The sequence below is a fragment of the Pinus tabuliformis genome, chromosome 6 (assembly GCF_031772625.1).
Source record: "Pinus tabuliformis cultivar Carrire ecotype Pingquan chromosome 6, CPIR1, whole genome shotgun sequence".
NCBI classification, from domain to species: domain Eukaryota; kingdom Viridiplantae; phylum Streptophyta; class Pinopsida; order Pinales; family Pinaceae; genus Pinus; species Pinus tabuliformis.
Genome location: NC_142292.1, coordinates 699687092 through 699700886, shown reverse-complemented (window position 1 = coordinate 699700886; position 13795 = coordinate 699687092). Strand labels below are relative to the sequence as shown.

Here is a 13795-nt window from a genome sequence, read left to right as displayed (position 1 = left end):
GATCAGGTTGTTTTTACTTTCCTTGGGACCAGGGAATGGTGGCTGACTCAATCACAATTGCAGCCCAAAGGCAATTCCTTCTCTAAAATCTTTGATTGCAAGATTTCATGGGTTTTGTGGCCCTAGACTGCAGGAGTATGAAGACACCTACCAGCACTTGTTGGAAACCTTACAACAGGAAAACCTCTTGGCCTTTTTGAAGGTAAAGAAGGTGTTGTTGAAAATAAAGAGAAAATATTAGAAGAAGAACATGCTTTTGACCTTTTTGAAGATAATGGCACACAAGGAGTGGAGGGGGAACCACAAAGATTTTCCAGTTGAGTCTCCTAAGTGTGAGGAAGAGATTGCTGCCCCAGAACAAGAAGAAAGAGATTAGAATGACACGTGATTTTGATAGCATCCTTACTGTTCCAAAAGGACAGGGACTAGTGGAAAGCCTTGAGGAGGAAAATCCTCTCAACCTCCTTCAGAACATTGGTGCTCTAGATCAGTTGAAAGATAATGTCCCAAATCATGATAATGTTGCTACTGCTATACTAAGTGATTTTTATGCCCTTAATTCAAGAAGAGCAACACTGCTAGCATTGTTGAACAAGGTACTGCAAATCTAAAAGAAAAATGCTGCGTCAAACCTGATTCCCAAGTGAATTTGGATATGTGCCTTCAACAAAACAGAGGGAGATCATCAATACTATGTTTTAATGAGTAACCAGTTTATGATGATGGAGCATTCTTTGATAAACTCCCTGTGGCAGGGAATCAGTTTGATTACTAAGGTTTTGATAGGAATGGGAACAGCTCTAGAGAGTACTTGAAGATTGATAAGGGTGGACCATTGTACCTTTGAACAACAGCCTGGATGATGATTGTGGGGATCTAATTGAGGAAATGAGAATAATAGAAAAGATTTTTCTTCAGAGTTTGAACAAAATAGTGTTGATCATTTCTTAAATGCACCATCCACTAAAGACATGGTTTTGAACCATTGGCAAGATAATGATGACAAAGTTGAAACTATAAACTGGCAAGCTTGTGTGACAATTATGACCATGATAACAGAGAATGTGGTGCTGCGCTTAGGATACTTAGGCCATGGAATACAAGAGCAGGGAGTGAGGCATTCCAGAGAAATAATGCAGCCAAAACTAAAGTTTAAATCAATGGAAGATGTTTTAAAGAGCAAGACAGATGATGCACAAAAGTTATTGGAAAATACCAGCAAGCATAAAATTGGACCTGAAAAACCAAAAAAATAAAAAATAAAAATTGGAAACCAGAAAAACTTAAAAAAAGTCGCAGTATCAAAAGAGAGATCCAAGATATTTGAACATTCCTCAGGAGAGTAAACCATATCATAAATAGTAGCATTTAGGTTTAAATATCAAGCAATGATTATGAAATTTTATCCTGTTAAGGAACATGGTGGTTTTGGTATTCATTTGCTAGATTTAAATTGCATTTCAAAGAAACCGTATTTGCTAAACTAGTGAAAAATGCTGAAAAAATGGGTAACGGCTATAGCTTCCAAAAGGAGTTGGAAATCTAAAATCTTTATCTTGATGCTTATAGTTGGACTTGCAAGTAAAAAGATAGGCTTTTCTAAGAGGCCGTTACATCCAACAACTTTTAAAAACCAAAGCAGTGAGAAACTTACTGTACCTTTTAACTGTACCATAGGAAGCGATGGCCATTTTTGCAAGTTGTTTGACTACCAGGTTGGCTGTAACTGTGTTCTTGGATTTAGGCTTTAATCACAATGCTTAGAAAATGAAGTTTATGTTTGCAGTCAGGAAAATAAATCCACACGTAGGCTCTCCTATGGATTTACAATGTTGGTTTAGGTGCCCTTTAATGAGATTAAATATGATTTCTTAGAAGTTTAAAATTTAATGAATTTGAATCCTCTGGTCTCTAATATGTTGGTCAAGGCTCTCTAATATGTTGGTCAAGGCCCACATTTAGGCTAGGAGATCTATGATGCTACCTAAATGTTCAAAGTTATAAACAATTGAGTTAGTCCCCTGTATCATTTCCTCAATGATTTGATGGAACACAATTGTACTCATCTATATTAGGAAACCCATGTAGACATATATGAGTGTGAAACAACAATGAATCGTCGTGGGCATCTTGCCTGCTTGAAATTTGCATACAATGCATCTAAAAACCCTTGATGCTTATATGGGATGTTCTGTTCAATTGTTTTAATAGATACATTATGTTGTTCGAAAGTGCATTTAGTTGATTTTTATTTGGTATTAGACTAAAGGCTTGTGGGACTTAATGCAAGCAGTGCAACATCTAATCTACAATTCAACATGTGTGCGAATGCCCAAACTTCTTCTTGCATCTCTAAGGCTAGGATGTTAAAAACCCTTAGGCTAGGATGTTAAAAACCCTTAGCTTAAATGATATTTAGTGGCACGGAGTTAGCCAATGTGCAAGAGTACCGTTGGATCAACAAAGACAAGTGGAAAATGTAGAATGCAGACTTCCTTTGGCCAAGCATGTTGTAGAAAGACCAGTAATCAAGGATTGTTCAGTTATGGAAAAAGAATTTCGTTACAACCTGTTGTAGAAAGACTAGTAATCAAGGATTGTTCAGTTATGAAAAAAATATCCCCTTATAACCAAGACAGAAAGGCAAATGCAAAAGTATACCTCTCAAAGTGTTTAACAGGGTAAAAGCATACAAATACCAACAAAGTGTCCTAGCTGGGTCATTAATAAAATAAAATAAAATTCAAAGAAGCAAAAGAAGAAAGAAAGAACACACAACATGAAGGTTTTCAAAACTGAATTGTATCATAAATATAGATATACAAAAATTTCAATAATAATTAAGTTCTAAGCTTCTATAATTGTCATTCTCCACATTCCAAATAACTTGAATTCATCCTTATTTGTCATTTTTCTATATGTTTTCCCAAACATCATTTGTATAACCTTTTTTATATACACAAAAATTCTAAGTTATTTACTAAAAAACAGAAAACAAGATAAGAATATAAATGGCATACATACACATTGCGCATTTTTGTAAAACCCTTAGTTGAAAAAAGGAGTAAATATCATTGAGAATCGGTACCTAAATAAACTTCAAAAGAATGAACCAATGTTTGCATGGAAACAAATCCCCACCACTGGGGATGCATCCCTTATATTTCACCATCCACGAGTTCATGAACATTGGAGGGGGACATCTCAGACGACATAGAGGACTTCCCCCACCACATGTCCCTTGTGATTCACAATCTTAAAAGAAATGGGCACTGTAGGGCAAAGTTCCCATTAGGAAGGGGAGGTCCCAGAGAACATGGGGACATTGCCAACAGAAGGGTGGGTCTTGGAGACATTGCTCAATGGTTTTGAGGACATTTGGATGGCTCCTTTCCAAACCTACACCCATGTAGTACTGAATCTCTACGAGAAATATTTACTCATTTTTTAACATTCATGCCAAGACAAATATTACTATGCAATGTCTGCTAGAATATTCATACACTCCTGTGTTGTGTAGGTTCTTGTACCTTGTATACTCTCTGTTAAATACACTATGAAAAGGTATGAACAAATGTTGCATGGAAACCCATCCCCAACCATGGAGCATACTCTGCATTTTTCCATCTTTGGGGATTCGAAGATTGCAGGTTCTGGGGACATTTGGATGACTCCTTTCCAATCCTACACTCATGTGGTATTGATTTTCTGAGAAAAATATTTAGTCACTGATTTAATATTCATGCCATGACAGAGATATTATGTAATATGTTCTACAATACTCTGTTGTATGTTTTTGTAATGGAGGATAACCAACACAATAAGTTTTCATGCCCTTGTATTGTAGGTTCTTGTGCCTTGTATCTATTTTCTTTTAAAAATGTTCCATAAAAGGGTGTGAACCAATGTTGTGCCTTGTATCTATTTTCTTTTAAAAATGTTCCATAAAAGGGTGTGAACCAATGTTGTATGGAAGCTCATCCCCAACCCTGTTGTGTCCCCTGCATTTCTCCATCCTTGGGAATCAAGGATTTCGGGATTGCAGGGTGAAATACCCTTTTGGAAAGGAATGTCCTCAGGACGTCACTTAGACATTTCTTGCCAAAAGGATATTTCTTGCCAAAAGGACGTAGGGGAGAAGTCTCTAGATGCTTTCAATGATGTCTAACTTCCACTATCCAAAGGAATGTCCTCAGGACGTCACTTAGACATTTCTTGCCAAAAGGATATTTCTTGCCAAAAGGACGTAGGGGAGAAGTCTCTAGATGCTTTCAATGATGTCTAACTTCCACTATCCAAACTAGCCACGGGTTCTCCACGAAAAATATTCACTCACTACTAGACATTGAGACCCTGAAAAAAATGATAATCCTATCACTAGCATATTTGGTAGGCTTATGTACTCTATATTTATGATGTCCTAGACTTATTATTTAATAGTTGCTATTCAATTGCAACATAATCCTACTAAAATCTTTATTTTTAATCATGCGTTGTTATAATTGTGTTTAAATATATTTTGTCGCTCATTCACAAAAAAAATATTTTTAATCATGTGTTGTTATAATTGTGTTTAAATATATTTTGTCGCTCATTCACAAATTTGGGCATTCTTCTAACTTCCCCAAAAACCCGTCTAACTTCCACTATCCAAACTAGCCACGGGTTCTCCACGAAAAATATTCACTCACTACACTCACTACTAGACATTGAGCCCCTGAAAAAAAATGATAAAAATGATAATACATCACTAGCATATTTGGTAGGCTTATGTACTCTATATTTATGATGTCCTAGACTTATTATTTAATAGTTGCTATTCAATTGCAACATAGTCCTGCTAAAATCTTTATTTTTAATCATGTGTTGTTATAATTGTGTTTAAATATATTTTGTCGCTCATTCACAAAAAATTTGGGCATTCTTCTAACTTCCCCAAAAACCCGTTACCTTCATCCCCTGTCAATGAAGCTGGGTGCAAAACTAAAACGCTCGTGTATCATCAAAGACCACTTCCAATAACTTCTAAGAAATAGAGAAAAGATAAGTATAAGCTAAAGCCACCATATATCACCGAGGCTAATCAATAAATTTAAGAAATAGAGAGAAGAGTATCACATATGCATGCTGAAAATAGCTACAATAAATGTAGAAGAGTATCACATACTACAGAAGAATATCACATACCAAAGTGGATAACTGAATATTTATGTCTTGTTTTAGTTTAAAGGAAAAGTAGTTTCAGGTTGGCAAATTTTGAGACTTACCTCTCCCAGTGATGAAAGGAGAAGGAAGAAGCGAGAGCATTTATCATTGCGTTGAAGCACAAGATTCGTCAAAGGAGTAAATGTGGTCTTGATTGTGAGCTACTTCTTTCTATGCAATAGAAGCATGAATACTTTGGCTCAACATATTCCTACTTTGGATCGGCATTTTTGGACGAGGTGCTCCTGTGGAGTACGTCACAAGTTGCAGGAAAGTAAAAGCATGAATGAGCTAATGAATGGTTTAGCTCAACATATTTGGACGAAGTGCTGCTAGGCAGTGTGTTATCAATTGCTAATGGAAAGTAAATATTTGGTGACAATCCCACCCAATATGTTTACCTCTTCAACAACCATTTATCCCATCATTCTTAACTTCACCGAGGGTTCAGTCAACACAATTTGTTACCTAATTGTTTTTCCATGCTGATCCCCGTTCATAAGATTGTCTTAATTTTGGTGACTCCACATGTATTGATGGGATAACAAGTCCTCCGTTGAAATCATTGAGCAATGATAAAAGACCACTTTCTCTTTAGTTGTCTGCCCATGATTTGGTTCAGCGGATTTCAACGGGTTCACTGGCTTTTTCGCTTGTTCAGATCGGTGAGGCCATTCTATTTTTGCTTTTTCTAATTTGGATGTTGTCATTGTTGAACTTTATGTTTTTAATTCCATGGTCACAGCCAAATAAAGTGGGAATTTTTTGACGTTGGCCTCGATTTCCGTTTGCATTTGAGAGAAGTGTTTGGCATTTTATATAGATTATTCCCTGCTTTTGTTGATTATAGGATAATTATTTAATAGATTTTATTTTTTATTATAGTATAATTATTTAATAGATATTTGTGAGTTTCATCCTTAATAATTAATATAAATTATTATAATTGCATTATTTTATTTTTATAATTATTATTAATAATTAATAAAGATTTACAACATTTTATTTCCATGTAATTATAAATTAATAAATATTTTATTTTATAATAATAAAATTAATAAATATTCCATTCCTAATAAAGGTTAATGTAGCGATGGGCTCTGCCTGAAGCACAACATCAATGTCTTCTGGAGTGCCACACCAAGTTCTTTGAAATTTTGAGGTGACTGCTATATCAGTATTAAATATGTCGGCGTGTGAAAAGATTTCAAACATTCCATATGCGCAATTCAAGATGTGCAGTTGGAAGAACATCACACTAAACATGCGAAAGGCACGTGTCAATCCAACACTGCGGTGTTTCATTTATGTCTTGCTCTTAAGAGCGTTCGGCTCTATTCCTGTTCGTTAATTTTCATGTTTTCCAAAAATACCGATAACAACAACAGTGAGGGCTTTGTTCTATTCCCTAAGATCTCAATACGGAGGGTTTTGTTATATTCTTTGCTTTAAATATTTCCACAAGGTTTTTGTTATATTCTGTCCTTTAACCATTTGCTTTAACCTCGCAGGGTTTTGTCCTATTATATGTGAAAATCATTTCTATTTTAGCTTATTTTATAAGTCCATAATAATAATAGAAGACTACGAATAATAATAATAATAATATAAGAGCATGAATAATAATAATAATGATATAATTTTTGTAAAAATAAAAATATAATTTCTGCAGAAGAAGTAGGGGGAAATGCAATTTTTTGATATATCATGAATAGTTTTGTTTTCTTGGGGAAATTGCTCTGCAGAAGAAGTAGGGGGAAATGCAATTTTTTGATATATCATGAATAGTTTTGTTTTCTTGGGGAAATTGCATAAAAAAGTAGGGGGAGATGCAATTTTTTGATATATCATGAACAGTTTTGTTTTCTTGGGGAAATTGCATAAAAAGTAATGAAATGCATGAGCAGACAAATAGGTGGCGTCACACACGTCCCTATTCTAGGCAGGAAAGTAGGTAGCTACATATCTTAGTCTATTCAATTTGACTCTGACTAAGAGTACGAAAAGAAAGGGATCGATGCGCTCATCTTGGCCTCTAGACTCTAGAGCCCATTCGTAAATTTGAACGGACGGTCCTTAATATCCAACATCAATGCGGTAAATGCAAATTCCCTCAGATATTCGGGCTCCGTAAGGCAAGACAAGACGCTGTCCGGGCATGCTGCGTTGCTTGGCAGCAGAACTTCAGGTTGAATAGACATCAAAAATAAAAGGCATAAATAAATTTACTAAAGAGAGGCAAAATAGGCAAAATTATCTCCAAGTGGACGCGAGTTTTAAAGATAAAGATGATTAATACTTCCTATCTAAAGAGGTTATTTCTCAAATTTTGAAAACCAGTTTTATTAGTAAAATTTTTATGTCAGATATCAAAACTAGCTCCAATTTTTTTTTTAAGTAAACCATATATGAATATCATGAAAGACCAAATTTCAAGTAATGCAAAAATTAAACTAGGTTAAACTCTGCAAAAGAAAAAAGAAAAATGAAACTAGAAAGCTAGAAAAAATGAAAATTGCACACCAAAGGCAGGTTAAACTCTGCATTTTCATTAGGTTAATCTAATGAGTCCGTTAAATGCATGACTCTTCGGTCGGTAGAAGTAATTTAAGAAACTGACCTTATCAATGAATTAAGCTTGGACTCGACTGAAACGTTTCCCAAAGTGGCGCTCATGATATGTGTTCCTGAGCTCATATCGCAAAGTGGCGCTCATATGTGTTCCTGCCCATATCATTTATTTACCTTTCAAACGAGATGAAATAAATTGTTTCTGATTAATAATAGTAACATTAAGATTTTCTCTTACCAGTTTGACATCAATTTAATGCACTCCAAGCAATAGATTTCTTCTCGCCATGAGATGATCGAAAACAAAAACAAAGAAACAAATAAGGAAAAAAGCGGTGCACCGCACAGACATGGAACAGCAACCATACCAGAAAATTCTAGGAAAAAATATCGTTTCTATAGCAGAACATAAATGTAAGAGAAGCAATTAAAATAAAATCACTGCCATACATGGAGGCAGCCCTTAAAAATAAGGAAAATGGTAACAGAGCATAGAATTAAAATGGGAAATGTATGAAAAACAATTGAAATAAAATCACTGGCATAAGGCAGCGTTTAAAATTCACGAAAATGGCGATGCAGAAGAAAATCCTATAGAAGTTTGATATGAATAATAAAACCAGCTCTAGATGACGGAACCATCGACTGAAACCCAGGTTTTATATCCAAAATGGAATTACCGTTGGACGAATGGAGCGGCTGCCTTTCCTTAATTAGAAATGGAGCGGCTGCTTTTCCTTAATTAGAAATCGTAGCCGATGTTTTTTCGATATAGGAAATTGAACCGGAAAAGCAGTTTTCGGGAATAATCTCGTCCTTCGCAGAAATTGAACTTTGCATTGTGGTTATATCGCTTCCTCACGGTGAATGGGACCAGTGTTAAATTTGACGGGTGACCCTACTCCCGAAGGAATTTTTTTATGACGTTTTTTATGACGTTTTTATTTTTAAACTGTCAATTATATGACTTTTAAAATTTATTTGTACAAGTTTCATATAATCTCAAATTGCACTCATAATTGTTCAAATTTTCCATTCTTTGTTGTACCATTTGGTTCAAGTCTCATTGCTACACTTTGTTTTGAGACTTGGTGATCAAATTTTTCTGCGAATTTTCCAGATTGTTCAAATGTTCTGAGTTTTTTATTTAAAATGGAAATAGTGATAAAATAGATGGGAAATATATATAGAAACAACAAAAAATAATATTAGGAAGTGAAAAAATATATATTCATAATTACTTTCACATGAAAATAATAAATGCTAATATTGTTGCAACACATTTGACAAAAATAATTCATTCACACATACCATGTTTTCCATTTGAGTCACTACCATGTTAATCCCATTAAAAGAACAATAGCTGTGAAATACTTTTCAAACCAAAAACATAATGTGCATGAACTATGTAAATGCTCAAAAAGTAGATTCAATATCACCATGTACACAAACTAAATTTTGCACAGTTTCACCAAAAGAGGTAATTGTCAAAACACCACTATTACAAACATAAAAATAAAAGCAAAAACTTTAAATATTTAAGGTTCTCTTTTCTTTAGCATCTTTCCAGATGTCAAATACCCTATCCCATTCCATCATCGATGAATCAAGCTCTGTTAGAGACACCGGGTTCAAGGCATCCAATGCAACTAATGATAGCTTTGTTCTTCGGACATCCTTTATTATGTTTTGTCTTGAGAATCCTCTCTCACAAGCAACTGTACTTGCAGGAATAGTAAGTATCGCCTGCCATAATTTTGACATGTGAGGAAAATTTGTATGCAACCCTGTAACATAAAAAATCCTCCATGCATCTTTCATGGATGATCCCTCGCAATTAACACGAAGAGTGTCAACAAATGGATGCAACTCTTTCAAACAAGCCTCAAAATCAAATGTAGTTTTGTTTTCTTCACTTTGATAATAAGGATGTTGTAAGTGTTGAAAAATCTTTTCGAGCCAACACTTTGAATTTCGTTCTCTGCCATGAACATCCTCTAAATAATGGCAAGGGCTAAACAATCTTGCTGAGTTGAAAAATGCAAGATCAGGGAATCTTCCGTTCAAATTCTCTACGAGAGCTTGAACATAATCTTTTGCAAGTTGTTTGCAACTTTCTATTGAACCTTCAATACACGGTTTCCATGATTGTTTTTGTATATCAACACAATCAACATATGCATGTGGAATTGCTACAAATCGTAATTCATGCTTGTGAACAAGCCCCTCCTTATCACAAATTTCTAGAAAGCCAAATTTAGAGGCATCTATAAATTTAGATAAATAACATGTGCCATCTGCAAATGTGTCGCTTCTTAAAAACCACCTTTTCAAAGTGTTTACCGTGACATCTATGGTTGCCCCTAAAGAGCTGACATCAATGTACTCTTCCTGGAATTGCTTGTTCATCTTGTTTAATTCACACATTATATCTACAAGCATATGTAAACAAAATTGTACTGAAAAGATTCTTGCCTTATCATACCATGAGTCTTTTCTTTCATTTTTCCACAATGTTAATATGGGAGGCATAAGTGCAACAAGTCTTTCAATGACTTGTCCCCTTGAAAGCCATCTAACTCCATGGATTTGAAGAGCTTGAAGAGTTTCAAGTTGCATAAGTTCCTGTAGAGCAATAAGTTGACTATTTCTTTTTGTAGAATTTTGCAGCGAAGAATATACCTTATTGGCTAATTTCTTAACAAATAATAATTTAGGTATTTTTTTTGAAGCATCTGATGCAGCTAAGGCTCACGTTGAGCAATGCAATGAACACCTACAAGATTAGGTACATCTTTCTTCAAGAAAGTGATAAAACCATTTTCATTACCAACCATTGAAGAAGTGCCATCTGTGGAAACTCCTATCAATCTTTCTGTTGAAAGGCCCCTTGATTCCATTAAATGTTTGATTGCATCATAAGTTGTTTTCCCTCTTCCATCGCAAACATTTATGAGCTTTAAAAACTGTGACATTGGAGGACCCAATCCTTTTGAGTTTAAAAACGTGGCATAAACCACAAGATGTTTTTCTAAACTACGGTTTGTACTTTCATCTAACATCAACGAAAAAAAAGGGCTATCTAGCATTTTGGAAGTTTGTAGCTCTTCAAGGTACTGAGATATAGCAAAAAGGAATTCTTTTGCAGCCATGTGATTTGTATATGATGTGTACTCTTTGTTCTTTGGCATATTTGGCGTGTGTAAAGACATTGTAAATGAACAAAGAGATTCATATTTTGAAAGTGGTAGATCCTCTTGCACCATCCAATATACTAATTTCATAGTAGTGATAACTCTTTCTTTGTTCATATCATCAATGCATGCAATGTGTTCTGTAATAGACTTCGCCTTCTTCTCATTTCCACCATGGCCCCATTGCCTTATGCATTTCATAATATATGCATTTCATAACTGTTTTTCCTTCATGCTTTCCCTCTCTCAATCACTTATACTTAGTTTTCCACTGATCATGAAACCCTCTTTTTACTTTCATTTTTCTTTTCTTTTGGGTGCTAGGTTCTCCGTGGTGAAATTATTCATCACTTTTTTCATTATGCTCCAAGATATCATATTCTTCATTATGCCCCAAGATATCTAAATCTTCATTTAGATCAAAATCATGATCTTCTTTATCAAGCAATGAAGCTTGAAATGTATTAGACCATCCAAAGAATTTTTTGATAGAAAGTTGATTCCCTTTTTTTAAAGACATTTTTTATATATAATACCTATATAATAAAAATAAAGTATTTAGTATATATGAATTTCATTTCATCAACTAAAACCATATTAAAAAAAAATCTTGCACTGGTACGCCGCTGAAAATCCCAAACGCTAAAAATAAAACTAAATAAATCATTTAATAAAATTATAAAAATACATCTTTAACAAATTCAATTAACTAATCCAACAAATGAAATTTTACAACAAAAATCCAAAACTAAACAATATAACAAAGCTGTTACAAGGACATTTATCCAATTCATCAAAAATGATATAACAAACTTTTACATGAATTGATATAACAAACTTTTACATATACAATTTATTATAGTGAGAAATCTAACTCATCAAATTTCACAAAAAGTTTAACAATTTAAATACCACTTCTATTATAAATACATTCAAAATTCAACAACATATTAATTGATTCAGCATTCTGTCATTGTCCTATTTACAATTTTGGAATTTTGAAACAGAAGATTGCATTCATGGCCAACCAGAAAGAAACTGAAAAAAAATCAGGGACTAATATTACACTTAAAGCAGATGGAGAACAACACCAGATAAGCTAACCTTCACAAAAACACTCATCCAACTTGGGTCCATGTGAACACATGTGCGCACTATCTATTCCAAACGCTGGAAATGAGCTATGGGAATTGACAATCAATATTTACCTTCCAAACCCTACCTTTTCACAAATCCACTTATGGTATATTTATCGACTACTTTCTCACTACCATTCATGTCGAGTGGCTCATAAATTTTCCGCTGAAGGCATCTGAATGCATTAGGCTTCTAGAGGCTTATGGAAAGTTGCAGGCTTCAATGTTTCCACCTTACCTATGTGCCTTGTCACATTGGTAATAATTTTAAATTTTACATCTCTCTATTATATTATAGTTTGGGTTATTCCTCTATTTTCTGTAGTAGGAGTTTAGGTTTTTGTCAATATTTTGTTTAGAGGCCGCACCCGTGGTGGTCAGAAACTGATTAAGTTCTCAACTAAGTTCTATGAAGTGTAAGTGTTATAGCCTATATCAATTTCTGGATGTTTTATCGATAGGGTGACTATCCCTTGCGGTTTTATGATATTGTGCTTAGTTTGTAATTTTTTCTTCTCAATTTATGTCTTCCACTAATTCACATTTGAATTCCTAATTTGTTTACTCAATATTATGTCGCCATGGTGGTTGTCATCTAGTTTCCCTTTGTGCCACCAGCGCACTTGTTTACTCCCCTGGTCAACGCATACACAACGAAGTAATAAGCCAAATTTATTTTTATTTTGCTTTCTAGTTATAATTTTTGTTTGAGCTAAGAATAAATTCTCTTGAATGTCCAAGTTTTGGAATTGTCCTGACAGCCTCCAAGGGAGTAATTGCAGAGGATAACAAATTCCTTTAGTGCCTCAAAAATATGAGATAGACGAAGACACTGAAAGAGCGACGCTCATCTATTGGAATTAAAGCAAAGCACATCCAAAAAAATAAAATGTGGCACCACACAATTATATCATCCATGAATCACTTCAAGAAATTACCATCTATAACAGTGTAATTGTTATTTGTACAGAGAGAGAGAGGGAAGGATTTCAAAAACCTTGCAATGCAAAATTTAAGTTGGGCATTGCTCTTCCGCCACGACGATGTATATAAACTGATGACAAACGTTGAAAACTCAACAAAAATCGCACCAAACACACGACGAGAACTTTGTTGGGGTTGATGTTGGTTTTAACTATGTGTAGCGTCTCTAGCACAAAAGTATAGTTGACGATAAAGCTTTAAGCGATGGATTATTTCCCCGCGACAATAAAAATTAATGGAATCTTGTACACATTAAAGTTTAGGGGTGGTAAGTTGGTAACTGGTAAGTTTCTCTCTAAATGCTCAAGCGCTAAACCCGAAGGCAATTGAATGCGAATTGAATGCAGAAATCCGCAGATCTGATAGCCATCCAATCACTGTCCTTTGTCACTAAATTCCAAACTTGCAAGTTGCCCCGACAAGTTGTAACTTGTAACAGATCCTTAGTCTATGGTTAAAATATAGCCTAAGTTTTCAGTCTTCATAAAAGTGGTTTTCAAGCTTATACAGTAACATTGTGCTGTTTGAATAGAAAAATATTTGAGAGAAGAAGCATACCCGGCCTCTAGCAGCAGGGAAGTGCCCGACCATTTATCCCGCAGAGAAACCTACACGTTCTTCGGTTGCGGATGCTTGGCATCGGACAAACCACTGATCAAAATCACCAAAATAATCAGAGGAATCAAATGACTAGAAAGCTTGAAT

General features: G+C 34.6%; 1 protein-coding gene across 1 annotated transcript; it reads right to left on the bottom strand.

Moving 5' to 3' along the window:
- Positions 1–10520: 10520 nt before the first annotated feature.
- On the bottom strand, positions 10521–10988 carry LOC149260596 (uncharacterized). The gene has a single exon (XM_089460295.1). The coding sequence runs from the start codon at positions 10986–10988 to the stop codon at positions 10521–10523; it is 468 nt and encodes a 155-aa protein (XP_089316421.1).
- Positions 10989–13795: the final 2807 nt, after the last annotated feature.

Coding starts and splice junctions, on each gene's coding strand:
- LOC149260596 (XM_089460295.1), bottom strand. CDS start 10,988: ATGTCTTTACACACGCCAAATATGCCAAAGAACAAAGAGTACACATCA.